An 18247-nucleotide genomic window follows, 5' to 3' on the forward strand; every position below is an offset into this window, starting at 1 on the left:
CAGACATGAAACCAGAATTTATTAAAATACCCTTAGCATATTTACAATTGGAAGCCATGAATGCAGTTCTCTGCAAGTTCCAAAAAAATAGAATTCTATCTCTTAAAACAAATTAAGAGAGGTATCAACAGTAGGATAAATATAATCTATCAGAGACAGAAGTCTTTGAATAGACAATCTACATTTTCTAACCAATATATATACACTATGTACAAAAATACAATTGATGTGAGGACCAAGTAGTGTCAGGAAGGAAAAATATATACACACACACACACATATATTCATTATGTACAAATCAGTACTGATTCCTTCACCTTTTCTTTTTAAAAATAAATACTTTATTTGGTTTGCAAATAACATTTACAAGTTCAACTAGCGAGCATTTCTCAGTTTTGACAAAATTAAATATGCAAAAAAATTAGAAATACATATTTTTAAAAATTTAAAGGGAAAAAAATACCTGAATCCAATTAGCTTATTAAAAAATATCCACGAGTGTATAATACAAGGTTTCATGTCTTTAAAGTGCCTTCTCATTTCTCAAACTGTCTTCATTATTGCATTAAAAACCTATAAGATTACATCTACAGATTGGTCTAATAATTAAACAGAAAAGCCAACTTTTTTCCAGGTCAAATGGTTGCATATTTAAGATACACTTAACTTTCTTTTTAAGTGCTTTCAAGAGGGTAAGTTACTGTTGATCTGAAAATAACCACAAATTGTCAACATCCTGACCCAGCTTCGTGAAGATGTTTGAATCATGAGTAGTAGTAAGAACCGAGGGGCAATAAAAAGCCTATGATTCAAAATATTTGCACAGAATTTAGTCACTTTGTCCAGCAGCACAGAGATTCAACACTTGAGTCCTACGCATCATAGCTGGTGACCTGGACTGATTTATACATTTATCAAAAGAATGGTCCTTCATTAGACAGTTGTAAAGTAAAACTCTCTGGGAAACTGAGAAGGACTGGAACCACCCCTCTTTTCAAGCTTCTTAAAATAAAGTAGAATAATAATAAAAAAAGAAATGTATTTTCCATCTCTTTTATGGATTTTTCCCTCTTTGCTTAAGTGATGAGGTGGTGCTGACATTAACAAGAAGCAGTCACAAGGCTGTGTCTCTCTCAGTGACAGCAGAGCCCCCTGTCCACAGGGCTGGGGGATGGAGCATGGGTGTGGGGCGACAGAGTGAGGGCTCGGGGGCACTTCAGGTGTCTGTGGGGGAAAGAGGGACGGAAAGCTGGGTCCTGGAGAAACAGTAAAGCGAGGCAAATGTCACTGTAGGATGTGAAGGAAGGGGAGGCAATGCAGAAGTACTGAAAGGAGAAAAATGAAATGAAGCTTGATGCCAAAATGAATTTTAAACAGGCAGAGAGGAACCAGGAAGGTTCATGGATAACTGATCCCATGGAAATTAATCTGAAATTCAATGAAGTTATTTCAGCAAGCACAGGCCAGTCCACTGGTATGTATCTGCTTTTCCAGCACACTGTCAAGCATGGACCAATAGGAGATACTGGGCACTCCTACTGCCCTCATACATATGCCCTGAGCATCTGTTGAAAGGCTGCCCATGATACAACCATGGCAACAGTCACCAGCTCCCTAACAATGCATTATATCAGCAAAACATTACACCCTGGCCTTGTTCAAATTTTCCTTTTCTACTGTCTATTTTTCTCCATCATCCCATTGCTTGCAATCTCATAACGCAAAATGAAGACACATAACTGCATGGATCAAATTAATTTTAGGAAACAGGGTCAAGGGTGTTGCTAAGAAAATTAAACCCTAAAGGTCTTGAAATAATTTACATTTCTGTTAGGCCTGATTCTCATTAGGACACTGACTGACTTCATTTGGGTTCTGGGCATGCAGGCCAGTACTGACTTTCCAGGCCAAAGCACGATCCCCTAAATCAAAGTGCCAGGGGCACTCTGCTTCCCATGCTAGTCTAAATTAAAACTCAACGAAAAGGAAAAGACTATGATGAATCAATGACATATTTTCTCCAAAGAATCTTAAAAATTATTCAATTTCTAATTTTAAAAGTTTCTGTCTTTTGAGGAATATCTTCGATTGTTTCTTTAAAGAGAAGTCCTTTTTTCTTAATGCTTATGTTCTTCAAAGATTCTACATCCTACTAATAATAATCACATTATTTGCATCTTGAGAAATTAAAAAATTGTAAAATTAATATTTGGTATAGACTTAGCCCAAAATCCCATGTGTGCCACCCTGGGCTAAGAGAATGGTCACTAGACTTTCCCCTCTTACCCATGGATTTGTTTCTAAAGGAAATGGACATCTTTAGAGGATTTTGCAGGGGGCAATATGAGTGGGTTGACACTTTATGCCTTGGTGGTCAGATGTGAAGGAATAAGATTATAGATAGGAACAAGTTGCCAAGAACAAAGCGGGTAAAATGAGCTACTTACAGTTTGCTGAAATCTATCTAAGGTGTATAGATTATAAAGCTCTTAATCTGTTATGGGGACAACAGTATAATCTTTGTATGCTATGTACCCAATTTTATATACTTCATGGAAACCTGGAATTCAAAAATCCATCCCAAGATATCCCAGAAAGCTGTGCATTCCTAAACACACCTATTAACCATGTCATGGGGCAGTGGAGGGTAACTTCCTTTATACTCAGTGGTCCATGGGACTAGCCTCTCATTCTAGAAAGCTGACCCAGGTGAATAAACAAAAATACATTTGTTTCATGAGACAAGAATGGAAGCAAGTCTTAGAAGAAAACAGGGAAAGAAAGTATGTATAATTTTGCTAAAGATGTTGATAGACCTCTGGGAATGCACACCTGAAAACATTAGATTTCTTACTTGATATACTAAGTATAAAACACTGCCAGCTCACACTATATATGGGGAGAAGTACTCATTCTCTTTTAAGACATTCTTACAGCTTCAAAGACAGAAGAACCCCTTGGTGTCTGCACAGGTAGAATTTAGGCAAACAGCCTACAAAACAGCTTAAGGGTGGTAGAAGGTTGCTTATTCCATGGAGAAGAAGGCCAAATTGCTGTGGGAAATTGGGCTCATTTGCATTTTGCTCACCCAGTGCTACTGAATTTCACACAAAGCATTAAAAAAAAACCAAAAACAACAGCCCACAGAAGTCTATGAATAAGCTTTCAGAAAAAGAGATACAATGGCGATTCTTAGTATATTTAAGAAAATATTAAAAAATAGAAAGTTATATGAGATGGAATGTAAAATAATGGCTTTAGCTACCACTCTATATAAAAACTTGAGATTAAACCAGTCTTTCCCAGATTATAGCGTGAAGAAGATATTCATGAACAAGTACTCTAGAGACATAATATGCAAGAATGAGTTTGAGCTCTGGCTAAAGTGAACCATCATATCAGAGAAGGGAGGACGAGAAGAAAAAGGTCCTCTGTGTTACTATTTATCACCAGGATGACTGAGAGAGGAGCTGGGGGTGGAGAGGTAGTGAATCCAGAAGCTTCAGTGAAGACAGTCTGACCTACTACATGCGGCTTTGCCCCGCTAATCTCTTCATTGGTAGACACCTCATGGGCACCTTAAGAGACAGAGACACCTTGCTGACATTTGCATATCTTCACATTTCCAGGTCAGCTGTCAACTACAAAAATTTCCCAAATGCTAAGTTTATATTACAGGGTTGATTAAGGGTCTTGGAAGAAATAAAACTACTGAACTGGCTTTCAGTCTGACATGTTAATAATACTCTGGAATTCACTACTTCCCAGCAAAGCACTGATCTGGGAGGGTCTGGTAGATTGCCTGCTCCCTGGCAGGGGAAATGAAGAACTGTGAAACTAAACTTCAATGCCTCTAACAAGGTGTCAACAACTGACATGTTTGCAGACATGACACAAAATGAGCCTCCGAGTCACATACAGCGGTGTAACTGAGCCCAGTGATGCCTGGATTCAGTCATAATGGAGTTATAAATACAATTATGTGAGTCTCAAGGAGCCAGACCCACTGAGGCCTGTGCCAAAGGGTGCCTTTAAATGACTTCTGCACCAATAACAGACAAGGTTCCGACCAGCCAGACTGTCTCTCTCCATAGCTGGAAAATGGAAATATGTTCAACAAAGTTATTTACATTTTGGAAAAGTTAAAAACTAGCCATTCATTTCAAATACTGTAAACTTGTCTGCACAGACTTGTTTCTCTTGTAGATTTCTTTATAACAAAGTAGCTGACTTGAATGAAAGTTCATTTCTTTATTCAGGCTACCCTCTTTAGCTGTGTTTCTATGGTAAAAACCTGATATATGAAGTGTGGTATTCATGGTTTTCTGGATGGTCCATCCATTTATGAACTGCTCTTACAAGAGAATCAGAGAAAGGAAATTTTAATTGTCTAACACTTCTTTCTCTACATACCACTTCTCTTTGTATGTGATTTTTCCAAAAATAAATTGTTCAGAGCAATACTTCACTCTCTTGAACCCACTCTGAAAACTCCCTGGTTTAGGCTGAAGTCTCAAGTGGGCAGTTAAGAGCTTTTACTTTGTTCACACTCATCAGCCCTCACAGCTGTTCAAATTCTTATATGCTTAGGACCTCTACAACACTGGGTTTCACAATATGTCCTTCTTTTGTGATTCAGGAACTAATTAATTTGTTGACTTCCAAATCTGCTGATGCTTCTTTTCCCCTTCTACCTTTTGGTCTTTTTGTTTTTAAATGATGAGAATGGGCAAGATCAAAGAAAAATGAAGCTCAAACCTAGTGGAGAGTTCTTGTTAGCAATTTTTAGACTATTTAAACTAAGATATTTGATATTTGCATCAGTTATTTTGGGGGTAAAAGCTATGTTTTTTTTTGACTTCTTCCTCCTCTTCACACAGAAGGCTCCAATTTGGTTTTATCTTTGTTTGGCAAGGGTGGCAGTACTACAAAACAGACCAATTTAGAATATCAGGGAATGAAGTTCCCATGTCAGTGTTACATACAGTCTGGTTACTGGGAAAGAGCCCACAGGTCTGCACCGCTAATTCCCTTTCATATTCCGGCTGCCTAGGTGCTGTCTGCTGTGTGCAATGATCTATGTTAGTGACACCAGGCAAAGAATGAAATAGAAATAAAATATGTTGTCCAACAAAGAAGTAAAATTAAAATTTCCCCATGCAGGTGGTATAATCTAGAGAGAGAGAGATGTGCAATCCCAGTCCAACAAGCAAATCTTTACCAAAAATACACTTACGTATCTTTTGATACATCTGATCACAGTCTTGGAAGGACTGTACCAATGACTTCTTCACCTTGCTGATACTACCAAAGAGTTTTATTCCTTCCTTTAATTTCTCCACCAGCAGCATATGAGCATTTGGGAAATGCCTTTCCTTACGATACTTATGAGAAAAGGACGTGCCTAAGAGCGGCTGAGCAGGTGTGCAGCGTACACTATTCTTACCGGGAAGAAAAGAGGACTGAAGACCGGAGTCCAGTCTGGCATCCAGTTTCTCATCATGTTGCCACTGTTTTGGCTAAAACATTTAAAGATGGAAGAGCATGACTGGATCTCTTTATTCTACTTCCCAGATTTCACTTTTTTCTTCATAGTTCCTGGGTAGTTGCAATGAATGTTTAAAGAGATTTCATAGACATCAACCCAAGGATTCAAAAGGTAACTTCTGAGCAGCAGGTCTATCACCTGTGACTCCTGGGCCTTGCCTATCATCATATCATTCATTTCTTCTTGGCTACCTTTTCCCTTCACCATGTCTCTGCCCATAAACTGTCTCTTCTTGGGTTAAAAAACCATATAGCACACCTCTGCCTCACTTGATCCTCAATACTTCATAGGCCTGTTTTTCACCTAACATGTTTATATAATGCTTTTATGTCATATATGATATACTTGTGTGCTTGATGATTATGCAGGTTATGCAAGAATCTGAACTGCTATCCACTGTGCCCTCAGCTTTAATGAATCTTAACTAGGCAGAGATGATGTTGTTATAAGTTAAGGTTTCTCTGAGTCTGATTAGTGAGTCAAATATGTCTGGCTAAATGCAGGGTAGAAATACCGGCCACTGTCCCTCTTGTGCAGGCAGGGCTGGGCTAAGAACAGCCAGACATGCCCAAGCTGCTAACTACTTACCATACCCCAACTACTTAACATACCCCAACTACTTACTCATGAAAAGTTTAGCGACACCTGCTGTAGTTAACACAATCTCAGCTGCATATTGGCCAGGTGATTCTCTCAGGGCCTCTGGGTTGTTTAAGATGATCCACCTTGGACAAAGTCTTGTGAACCGTTACCAAGCATCAGGTCAAGTTACAAATGAGGGCACCGTCGCACTCAGTCCACGTGCGGACTTGGGAGGGTTTTCCAGACGCCTAATGCGGGGATCCTGCCATGGTGTCTTCACACATTAACAGTATGTTGGACTCACTAGGCTTTCCCAACAGAGGTAGGCAAACTTTGCTCTTTAGAAAAGGTTTTATTTTACTGCCAAATTCCGGTCTGTCCACTAGAATGAAATCCAACTTGAGCGTGGGTAAAACAGGCGCTTTTTCTTTTGTCCGTTAATACTAGAAAGACTGTCACAGAGTACAGGGTAGCTGTAAGTAGGATTTGTTTCAAATTGAGGAATTTCTTAGGTCCTCACCATTAAGTGAAAATGAAGAGAAAAACAAGCTAAGAAAGCAGTAAGAAAGGCTTGCTCACAAGCAACTATTATTAGTCATGTAAGTTCTTACCAGCTCTTCTGTTTTGCTTGTCTTATTCTTTTATTTTTTTGGGAACAAAAAAACAAACCATGTTATTACATTCCTTTTTTTTTTTTTAATTATTAGAAAGAGTGGCTAGCACCTGCAGGAATATGGCCTTTTGACTAGATTTGATCCTGACTCTACATTCTTGGGCATTGTATTAGGATATGGTGCTGCTTTAATTGGCTATATCTATTATGGGGTCCCTGTGGGGGCTGATAACTAGCAGGCAGGTCCTGGGTAGACACTCAGGTACCTGGCAAGTTGAGGGACTCTGGCAAGATGCTGGGGCAAGGGGCAGCTCACACATGACCAGCTGATGCGGAAGGGTGTTAAGGTTTCTGCTCTTCTCTAGATGGTCTTCCACCAGTTGGGAGGAGAAAGCTTGGACCTCTCTCCTTTCAAGACTGAAACCTGATAGGCTTTGATCCTTCCCTCAGTCCACCCCAAGTCTCCTCTCTTCTCCTCTCACAGCATAGGAGAGTGGCGAGAGGTCCAAGGTGGTTTTCCTGTGACTCTAGAGGCAGTAATCACACGGGCTTCCAGGGTCAGAAAAAACTACCTGTTGAACTCAAAATTCAATATCAATGTAATCGCCCTCTTCTCATTTTGATGTAAAGAACTTTTTTACTACCCTATCTTTTTTGGACATTAAACCCCCCTGCTTCAACCACAGGTCACATGTCTGTCAGTCAAGGTCATGATAAACAGCTGCAAGAAGCATTTGCTCTCCTGTCTAGACACTGCCTCCCAGGGTGCATGGGAGAGGTCCAGCCATATTCAGTCCCAGAACCTGGCGTACAGCTCAGCTGCAGTTCAACATGGTGTATCCACTCATAGATGATTTGAGGTGTGAAATGAACTCTGGCTGATACTGGGTCACTCATCAAAGCAGATGCTTTGACCCCAAGTCTGTTGCTGCTCAGTTATCATAGTTTTTTTTTTTTTTTAAATAAGGGGTAGAGAATTCCTAGTGGCCTAGGAAACCTCAATGAACTGATATGAAAACAGAAGAATGGCTCTTGCTAAATGGCTGATGCCAACTACCTGTATTATAATTTGTTCTCCAGAAGGAAGTTTATGACTATTTAACCTCCTTCTCCATCCATGTATAATTCCATGTTCTGTTCTTTCTAACACATGAAAAACAATGAAAAATAACCATTTCTTGAGTGTGGGGCATACAGTCTTGGGCCTCTTAAAATAATTCTGGTAAGTCTCAACATTTTTGGCAAGACGGGTGCTTCAGGATCTTGCTGCAATAGAATCAAAATTAAGATCAATAATCAAACCAGCAGGCTTGATTATTGTAAAGATCAAGGCTTGAACTTGCTCAAGGTGGCTGTCACAAAAAATCCATCTATTCTTCTGTCACAAGTTTACATATATCATGCTTGGGTTAAAAAGCTGGAGGTCCCTGATTTAAAAAAAGAAAAACTCAAAAATCTTGGTAATTCTCTGGTCTTGTAGCAGAGCGAACTTTGGACCTCTAGAAGAAACAGTTCTCAAATACTTCTTCAGCAGCATTTCATTGTTCCTATGGCTTAACAAGGGGCTTCTTTAAGAAGGCACAGGGTTCTCGGAAAGAGATGAGCAAAATAAACACTGAGTGACGTATCTTTTGAGGGCTTCTTGTAGCACTGGTATTACAGAGGGTCATGCGGGTGCTATGCCTCACGATCACTGTTCTCCTGTGTCTGTGTTAGTTGGTGCTCACGCTAGCTTCCTTCTGACGCAGTCTTTCCTTCTGTTATTTGAGACAAAAATTGAGTTTATTATTATTCCTTTTCCTAAATTTTTACCTTTCTCAAATTTTGATCTGTTTCTCAAATGTTGGTCTATGATGCTGAATAGAGTTGTACCAAATGCCCTAGAAATGAGAGGATAGAGGCCTGGGGAAGGAGCAGTGGATAATGAGGGAAGAAGACAAAAATCTGAGTTGAGCCCACTGCCATCAAAAATAGAGATACACCATATAAAGATGAGTGTACCGAATACACCACCAAATGGGCACAGAATGTTTCCATTCAGGTAGGAGCTCTGCAAGCCAACCATGGCTGTCCCTGATGAAGTCGTACAGCCCTGACTTCCCCATTTCTCACTCAACATTTGCTGAGCTGCTGATGGGGTTGTTAGGAGAACACCATCGTTGGTTAACAGAAATCATCTCACTTATTGACCACTTAGGTGGTAAAAGAATTTAAAGCAACTGGCAAAAGTACTAGTGAAGAATGAAGAAGTAAAGTAACTTCACAACTAGTAAAATACAACTAGTAAGTGGCTAAGCTGGGACTTGAACCTCTATACCCTGGGTTCCTAACCATTCAGCTATTCCAACTGTATCGTGGAGATTCCTTGTGATCAGTATTGCAAGTGGGACTGTGGAGCACAGCTTCCCTTCATGGCTCGGAAGACACACTAGTCTGCTAGTTTCTATCCTAGGGCGAGCAGTCAGGGGACCAGTCAGCAGTCTGAGAAGTGATCTTAGGTAGGCTGTATCTTTCTGCATCTCAGTTTTACCAACTAGCAAAAGAGGCTACTCCCTGCCCCTCTCTTTAACAAGGAAAAGGAACTGGTGAGGGTAAAATGCTTCAACAAGTTCAGGAGAAGGGTACTTTGAGATGAAGGGGATCTTGGTGTGAGGTGCGATGGGCAAGGCTGTGAAATGGCAAGTGACTACATTTGGTTTATCAGGAAAGGACCCTGTTTGAATTTGCTGGAAGAGCACACAGGGCTGGGTTTTGCTCCTTACTCTGTCCTGCCCTATGTTCTTTCTCACCATGTGGTATCCTGGGATGGGAACTGAGAATATGTACACTACTCATCCCTCTGAGTTTTATCCTTTAAATTTAGGCCCACTCCTGGGTGCACCTCAGGTATAGTGAAAAGTCTTGAGGTTATGATGAAAAATGCATCTCACCAGACTAGCCGTGGGGTTGATTTTCTTTGTCTCCACTTTCTTCTCTGCTGTTAACTTGCTGACTGATTCCTGAGCCATTTTCAATCTGAAATCAAAACAGGGAGTGGGGAGGAGAGAGGAGGAAAAGAAAAGAGGAGAAAAAAAGAAAGAAGAAAGAGGTCAGGTTAAACAGAAATCCAAATGCTGCTGAATTAATCAGTTAGCAGTCTGTAATATAAGGGGTGGCTTTTCCAGTGCTTTTCATGATTAAATTCAGACTCTGTGAGGGTATCTCATCTTGGGTATCAAAACTGATCTTCCTTCACTGACTGAGAAGCTCACTGAGATCTGCTTGGGAAATCTGTGCTTTTGTGACCAAGGTAAGAGTTTCTGATCTATGGAATACTGGATGGACTCCCTGTACTCTAAGGGCACACCCCAAGGCTATCTGGCTTGTGAACCACTCAGCAGACAAGATAAAGACAATCTGAAAAACTAAAATTTTGGAGAAACATACAAAACTGCAAATATTAAAATCCACCAGAGAGTTCCCTGGCTGTCCAGTGGTTAGGACTTGGTGCTTTCACTGTCTGTCAGGGGCTCTGGTTCAATCCCTGGTGGGAGAACTAAGATCCTACAAGCCATGTAGCACAGAAAAAAAAAAAAAAAAAAAAATCCACCAGTTCACATCAAGAAAGTCAAAGCCAACCTACAGAATGGGGAAAATATTTGTAAATCATGTATCTGATAAAGGACTTACATTCAGATTACATGGATAGCTTACAAACTCAAATAAAGAGACAAATCACTCAACTTAAAAAATAGGCCAAATATTTAACTAGACATTTCTCCAAAGACAGATGGCTCATAAGCACATGAAAAGATGTGCGACATCATCAGTCAGAGAAATACAAAGCAAAACCACAAGGAGATACCACTCCTAGCCCCTAGGGATGGATAGAATTAAAAAGACAGACAATAACAAGCATTAGAGATGAGGATGTGAAGAAATTGGAATCCTTATACACTGCTGATGGAACTAGAGAATGGTACAATCACATTGGAAAACAGTTTGGCAGCTTTTCAAAATGTTAAACATAGTTAGCATATGACCCAGCAATTCCACTACTTGGTATATCAATATATGTATACCCCCAAAAATGAAAATTTGTCTATAAAAAATATACATATGAATTTTTATAGCAGCATTATTTAAAATTATTTAAAACAGCCAAAGTAGAAACAGTCCAAATTTGCATCAGCTGATAAATGAATAAACAAATGGTAGTATAGTAACACAACAGAATATTTTAAGGAATGAAGTACTGGGCCATATTAAGGAATGAAGTGCTAAATGAAAGCTACATCATGGATGAACCTAAAAAATCCATTTTATTAAGATAAATGAAAGAAGCCAGCTATAAAAATCCACATATTATATGATTCCATTTACATGCAATGTCCAGAGTAGGTAAATAAAAGAAACATGAAGTAGATTAGCAATGACAGGGGCTGGGGGCAGTGGAGAAGTGGGAGTGACTGCTAATGAATAAGGGGTTTCTCCTAAAACTAGGTATCAGTGATGGTTGCAGATCCTTGTGTATATATGGAAAACCACTGAATTGAACACTTTCAAAAGGGTAAATTTTACAGCATGTGAATCATATCTCAATAAAGTTGTTATTGAAAACCCAATTCCACAACATGACATTATTTCTTACTCGGCTTATCAATTCAACAAGGCAGTATTTCTCAACCATCAGATTGGCAAATCTAACAGAGAATGTCAACTGACATTGAGGACAATAATGGGTGATAGGAACCCAAAACATGTATGAGGGTGTGTGAATGTACACAGCAAGCTTTGGCAGCATCAAGTGAAACTGAACACATACATACTCTATGAGCTATCAATTCCTCTTCTAGGGAGATACCCAAAAGAAAATTTTATAATTAGACACAGGGCTTTCATTGTTGCAATATATGCAATAATGAAAAATTGAAACAACCTAATAATCAGGTTCAAGAGGATACAGGATAGATGATAAGAGCAAATAATAACAGCTGACATTTACAGGGTGCGTACTCTCTGCTAGGTACTCTTCTCCCTGCTTTATTTGAATTAAGCCATTCAATTCTCCCAGCAACCCTGTGAGATGGAAACTCTCACTGTTTGCATTTTATAGGTCTTAAGCACCGTGTTTTCGTGTGTGTGCTCGGTCGTGTCCAACTCTTTGCGACCCCACGGACTGTAGCTCATCAGGATCCTCTGTTCATAGAATTCTATAGGCAAGAATACTGGAGGAAGTTGCCACTGACTATTCCAGGGGATCTTCCCGACCCAGGGACTGAATTGGAGTCTTTGCATCTCCTGCATTGGCAGGCAAATTCTTTACCACTGAGCCATCTGGAAAGCCCACGCACAGTGCAGTGATGCTTATATTCATTTAACAGAATACTGTAAAACTGTGAAAATGTGGATATCAGAAACATGATATTGAAAGAGTGACAAATTCTGCAGGGTGATAGAGTGAAGAGGCCATCCAGCCTGGTGGTCAAGTGCTCAACTCCAGAGCTAGACTGTGGGATTAATTCTCAGCCCCACTACTTATTAGCTGTGTGACCCTGGGCAAGTGACCTCTCTGTGCACCTAGAAAAGGAGGTAACAACAGTGTGGGCTATGTTGAGTCACTGAAAGGACTGAGAAAGTGCTGCTCCAGGCACAGTGTAATCACGCAACATATGTTCACTAGTACTGTTACTGTGTGTGCATTATGCTACTTTGTGTATATGCTGGGGAGTAGTGCCCACAAAAGACTGTTCACAGATGCCTGCACCTGTATGTAAACATCTATTTATACTTACATGCAGACTGGAAAGAGACTAATTTCATGATAGAAGTTATCGCTAGAAAGATGGAAGAAGAGAATGACTTTGGGAGGTGTCTAAAGGAGAAGAGGGTGGCAGAGGATGAGATGGTTGGATGGCATCACTGCCTCAATGGACGTAAGTTTGAGGAAACTCCTAGAGAGAGTGAAGGACAGGGAAGCCTGGCGTGCTGCAGTCCATGGGGTTGCAAAGAGTCAGACACAACTTAGCGACTGAACAACAACGTCAAACAGAATTCCATTTTTATCCACAATATTTCATTTTCAATTATAAAATCTTAAAGAATATGTGGCAAAATGGTAACAATTCTAGGTGGTGGGAATATGGGTGTGTTGTGATCTTTAATATGTTTACTTAAAAATTTCTTCAAAAATGTTCTATGTTTTTGAATGTCTGTGTTTTAAAAATGTCTTCACATCAAAGACAAAAAAATGAACATGCTTTTTTTCAGGGCCTCAAATCTGAATCTTTCACTCATTACTAATCCCATACTTGCTTAATACTGAAGAAGTGGCTGAGTGCCTTAGCTTGTTACTTCATTTTGCACAATTTGTTTGAAATACACACTTCATAATCCAATCTCCCTGCCCACATGCACAAGTTAGTTCAATGAATTCAACATGCTGACTTGTGCATCAGAAAAGAAAAATGAGACAAAGATGAGCAATGATTTATGTAACCCAAGAAATGCATCTGCAGAGCTGCCGTGAGAACAAGCTCTGGCATAAGTCTGACATATATACCACACTGCCTACTAAACTTTTCTGCTTGCAGCACTAACTGTCACCATACCCACATAAGAAAAGAATGCACCAGAAGGAGCAAATCCTGTTCAGACTGCATTGGAGACCAATCAGTAAGGGATCTGCAATCAAGATGAAGCTATGGCTTGTAGCACCTTCTTTCCTTGGTTTTCTCCAGCAAGATTTGTTTTCAACAAGAGCACCTATTGTTCATCCTTTAATCCCAAATCCAATGGAATCGCTTGGAATTACTATTCCTCCTGCAGCTCCCTAACTTTTAGGAAATTTGAGGGTCATCTTTTGCCTAAGTAGTTCCTTTTCACCTTAGAATTCTGATCTTTTCTCCCGGAATTGGTCTTCTACCATGATGCAGGCTCAGCATTGCCTCCCCCGATTCCCATATTTCTTAGTAGCTCTGCAATCACTTTCCATGTTCTCTCCGTATCCGGGGGTGGGGTGGGGGACGGTGATTGGAAAGGGGGAATTAGGTAAACTGGGAGATAACCTAACGTCCTGTCCCCACTGCTAACCATTTCCTATTGCTCTGTGACTGTTCTGTAGGCTGAGGTTCTCATGCATACCCCAGGTTTCCAAGGACAATTCTGATCTCGGTGATTCTATCTTGCTTTTCTCTAAAGATTCTCATTCAATTATGATGTCTCCCTTTCACAGGGCACTCCAGAAAATCAGAAAGGACTGAGAGGAATCAAAGCTTGGTGCAAAGTAGCTTCAGCATCAGTGAGGCTTGATTTTAACTCCAACTCTGCTAGTTATTAGACAACTTGGAGTGAGTTAATCAACTTTCAGTTTCTTTATATATAAAATGGTATGATATACATATGTATTATATATGTGTGTGTGTGTGTCTGTGTGTGAGTCTGTGTTAACTGCTCGGTCATGTCCGACTCTGTGACCCCATGGACTGTAGCCCACTGGGCTCCTCTGTCCATGGAATTCTCTGGGCAAGAATACTAGAGTGCACAGCCATTCCCTTCTTCAGGATCTTCCCAACTCAGGGATCAAACCTGGGTATTGTGCATTGAAGGCAGATTCTTTACAGCCTTAGCCACACAGGGAAGCCCCCAAACAAACAAAAAAACAACAATCATATATGAAGTGAAGTGAAGTGAAGTGAAGTGAAGTCGCTCAGTTGTGTCTGACTATTTGCGACCCCATGGCCTGTAGCCTATCAGGCTCCTCCGTCCATGGGATTTTCCAGGCAAGAGTGCTGGAGTGGATTGCCATTTCCTTCTCCAGGGGATATTCCCTTACATGGTTTACTGTGAGAATTAAATTAATTAACATATCTAGATCAAACTGCCAACATCCATTGGATCATAGAAAAAACAAGGGAATTCCAGAAAAACTTCTACTTCTGCTTCATTGACTATGCTAAAGCCTTTTACTGTGTGGATCACAACAAACTGTGGAAAATTCTTCAAGAGATGGGAATACCAAACCACCTTACCTGCCTCGTGAGAAACCTGTATGCAGGACAAAAACTAACAGTTAGAACTGGACATGGAACAATGGACTGGTTCAAAATCATGAAAGGAGTATGTCAAGGCTGTATATCATCACTCTGCTTATTTAACTTATATGCAGAGTACATCATGCAAAATACCCAGCTGGATGAACCACAAGCTGGAATCAAGATTTCCAGGAGAAATATCAATAACCTCAGATATGCAGATGATACCACCCTAATGGCAGAAAGTGAAGAGGAACAAAAGAGCTTCTTGATGAAGGTGAAAGAGGAGAATGAAAAATTGGCGGCTTAAAACTCAACATTTAAAAAGCTAAGATCATGACATCCAGTCCTATCACTTCATGGTAAATAGATGGGGGAAAAAATGGAAACAGTGATAGACTTTATTTTTTGGTGCTCCAAAATCACTGCAGACAGTGACTGCAGCCATGAAATTAAAAGATGCTTGCTCCGTAGAAGAAGAGCTATGAAAAACCTAGATAGTGTATTAAAAAGCAGAGACATTGCTTTGCTAACAAAGCTCCATATAGTCAAAGCTATGATTTTTCCAATAGTCATGTATGGATGAGAGTTGGGCCATAACGAAGGCTGAGTGCCAAAGAAATGTTGCTTCTGAACTGTGGTGTTGAAGAAGACTCTTGAGAGTCCCTTGGACTGCAAGGAGATCTAATCAGTCAATCCTAAAGGAAACCAGTCCTGAATATTCATTGGAAGGACTGATGCTGAAGCTGAAGCTCTAATACTTTGGCCACTTGATGCGAAGAGCCGACTCACTGGAAAAGACCCTGATGCTGGGAAAGACCGAGGGCAGGAGGAGAAGGGGGCAACAGAGGATGAGATGGTTGGATGGCATTACTGACTCAATGGACATGAATTTGAGTAAACTCTGGGAGTTGGTGATGGACAGGGAGGCCTGGCGTGCTGCAGTCCATGGGATTGCAAAGAGTCAGACATGACTGAGCCACTGAACTGGACACCTAACAAAGGATAACCATAATGGAATCTTCCATCACAGAGATAAAGGAACTCCTGAAGAACGCATGACAATAGTTTCTGACTATAAATAATACTAATGGAGCTGCTACTAGCTAAATACTATCTTGCAATAATATTATTTACATGTATTCTGAAAGCAAACCAAATCAACTAATGCTATTATCCAGAGATTCAGCAAACCAAGGAACTCACCTCAACTTTTTCTGATCTGAACACAGATTTTAAAAGTCATAATGAGAAGCTATACTTTGATGCAGACATGACATACATTTCTCAACCAAATAAATCAGTTCAGTTCTGCTCAGTTGTGTCTGACTCTTTGTGACCCCATGAATTGCAGCATGCCAGGCTTCCCTGTCCATCACCAACTCCCAGAGCTTGCTCAAACTCAACTCCATCGAGTCAGTGATGCCATCCAACCATCTCATCCTCTGTTGTTCCCTTCTTCTCCAGCCTTCAATCTTTCCCAGCATCAGGGTCTTTTCCAGTAAGTCAGCTCTTTGCATCAGGTGGCCAAAGGATTGGAGTTTCAGCTTCAACATCAGTCCTTCCAATAAACACCCAGGACTGATCTCCTTTAGGATAGACTGGTTGGATCTCCTTGCAGTCCAAGGGACTCTCAAGTGTCTTCTCCAACACCACAGTTCAAAAGCACCAATTCTTTTGCACTCAGCTTTCCTTATAGTCCCACTCTCACATCCATACATGATTATTGGAAAAACCATAGCTTTGACTACATGGACCTTTGTTGGCAAAGTAATGTCTCTGCTTTTCAATATGCTGTCTAGGTTGGTCATAACTTTCCTTCCAAGGAGTAAGGGTCTTAATTTCATGGCTGCAGTCACCATCTGCAGTGATTTTGGAACCCAAGAAAATAAAGTCTGTCACTGTCTTCATTGTTTCCCCATCTATTTGCCATGAAGTGATGGGAATAGATGCCATGATCCTAGTTTTCTGAATGTTGAGCTTTAAGCCAACTTTTTCACTCTCCTCTTTCACTTTCATCAAGAGGCTCTTTAGTTCCTCTTTGCTTTCTGCCATAAGGGTGGTGTCATTTGCATATCTTAGGTTACTCTTATTTCTCAGGTTACTCTTATTTCTCATGACAATCTTGATTCCAGCTTGTGCTTCATTCAGCCCAGCATTTCACATGATGTACTCTGCAAAAAAGTTAAATAAGCAGGTTGACAGATGTACTCCTTTCCTGATTTGGAACCAGTCTGTTGTTCCACGTACAGTTGTAACTGTTGCTTCTTGATCTGCATACAGATTTGTCAGGAGGCAGGTAAGGTGGTCTGGTATTCCCATCTCTTGAAGAATTTTCCACAGTTTGTTGTGATCCACACAGTCAAAGGCTTTGGTGTAGTCAATAAAGCAGAAGTAGATATTTTTCTGGAACTTTCTTGCTTTTTTGATGATCCAATGGATGTTGGCAATTTGATCTCTGGTTCCTCTGGCTTTTCTAAACCCAGCTTGAACATCTGGAAGTTTATGGTTCACGTACTGTTGAAGCCTGGCTTGGAGAATATTGAGCATTACTTTGCTAGCATATGAGATGAGTGCAACTGTGCGTAGTTTGAACATTCTTTAGCGTTGCCTTTCTTTGGGATTGGAATGAAAACTGACCTTTTCCAGATAAATAAGTAAGAAACTATTTCAACTTCAAAAGAAGATTGAATCTATTTCCTCACAATTTCCCCAAGTTTCTTTGATGTAAGTATCATAAATAAAATTTACATTTCAAATTATAGAATTTATGAGTAAATATATTTTTTCATGTTAACCTTGTTTTTCTCATAAGCAAAATAACACTTGTTCCTTATAGGAAAATTCTATATTTATACATGGAAGGATTATATTTTCAAATTATTCTATATAATTAAAAGTGTAAAGAAAAGGCAAGACTTACTGGCCATTTAAATGCTTTTCTGAGAATGTAATTAAGACACAATGGGACAGTTTAGGAAAATTATCATATACAAATCTTTCAGTTAGACAGTAAGATACATGAGAGTATAGAGATTGTGGCTATCATTTTTATTGCTGTGTTCCTAGCCCTTGATACCGTAGCTGGCACACACTGACATGCCATAAAGAGACATACAGAACAAATTTTTTAAAAAATCCTTTACTTCCTTAAAATACTGCTCATCTGAATGTTTTAAAATGCTGAGCCCTTGAGGCTGCCTGGGCACACACATGCACAGTTGCATGGGGCTTCTTCATTTAATGCACTCCCACCACGTTCTTGAGATTCCCAGTTTTTGAACAAGGAGCCCCGTAAATTATAAGGTTGGTCCTGTCTAAGACTTTCTAGGACATTTAAGGTTATTTTATTAATAAAATGGAATGTTTTCCAATCTTTTTTTTTCCACGGCACATTTATTACATAAAGAAAGAAATCTGGTTGGATAAAGTTCATACCTCCCATCAAGGTTAATTTATTTCACTGTGTTGCAATCATGTTATGCACCTGCT

At 39.9% G+C, this 18247-nt stretch overlaps 1 protein-coding gene across 11 annotated transcripts in view; it reads right to left on the reverse strand.

The window, feature by feature from the left end:
* The window catches only part of FMN1 (formin 1), a 498278-nt gene continuing 480031 nt past the window's right edge, over positions 1-18247 (reverse strand). For 5 of the 11 annotated variants that reach the window (XM_025295965.3, XM_044925241.2, XM_025295966.3 and 2 more), the window contains 2 exons: positions 9674-9758; positions 1-8500 (listed from right to left, as the gene is read on the reverse strand). In XM_025295965.3, coding sequence (XP_025151750.3) covers positions 8456-8500; positions 9674-9758 — 130 coding nt within the window. In that variant the 3' untranslated portion in view covers positions 1-8455. The remainder of the gene's footprint in view (positions 8501-9673; positions 9759-18247) is intronic. The other 6 variants (XR_006542923.2, XR_006542921.2, XR_006542918.2 and 3 more) reach the window with 6 other exon arrangements.

Source organism: Bubalus bubalis, chromosome 11 (genome assembly GCF_019923935.1).
Source record: "Bubalus bubalis isolate 160015118507 breed Murrah chromosome 11, NDDB_SH_1, whole genome shotgun sequence".
Taxonomy (NCBI): domain Eukaryota; kingdom Metazoa; phylum Chordata; class Mammalia; order Artiodactyla; family Bovidae; genus Bubalus; species Bubalus bubalis.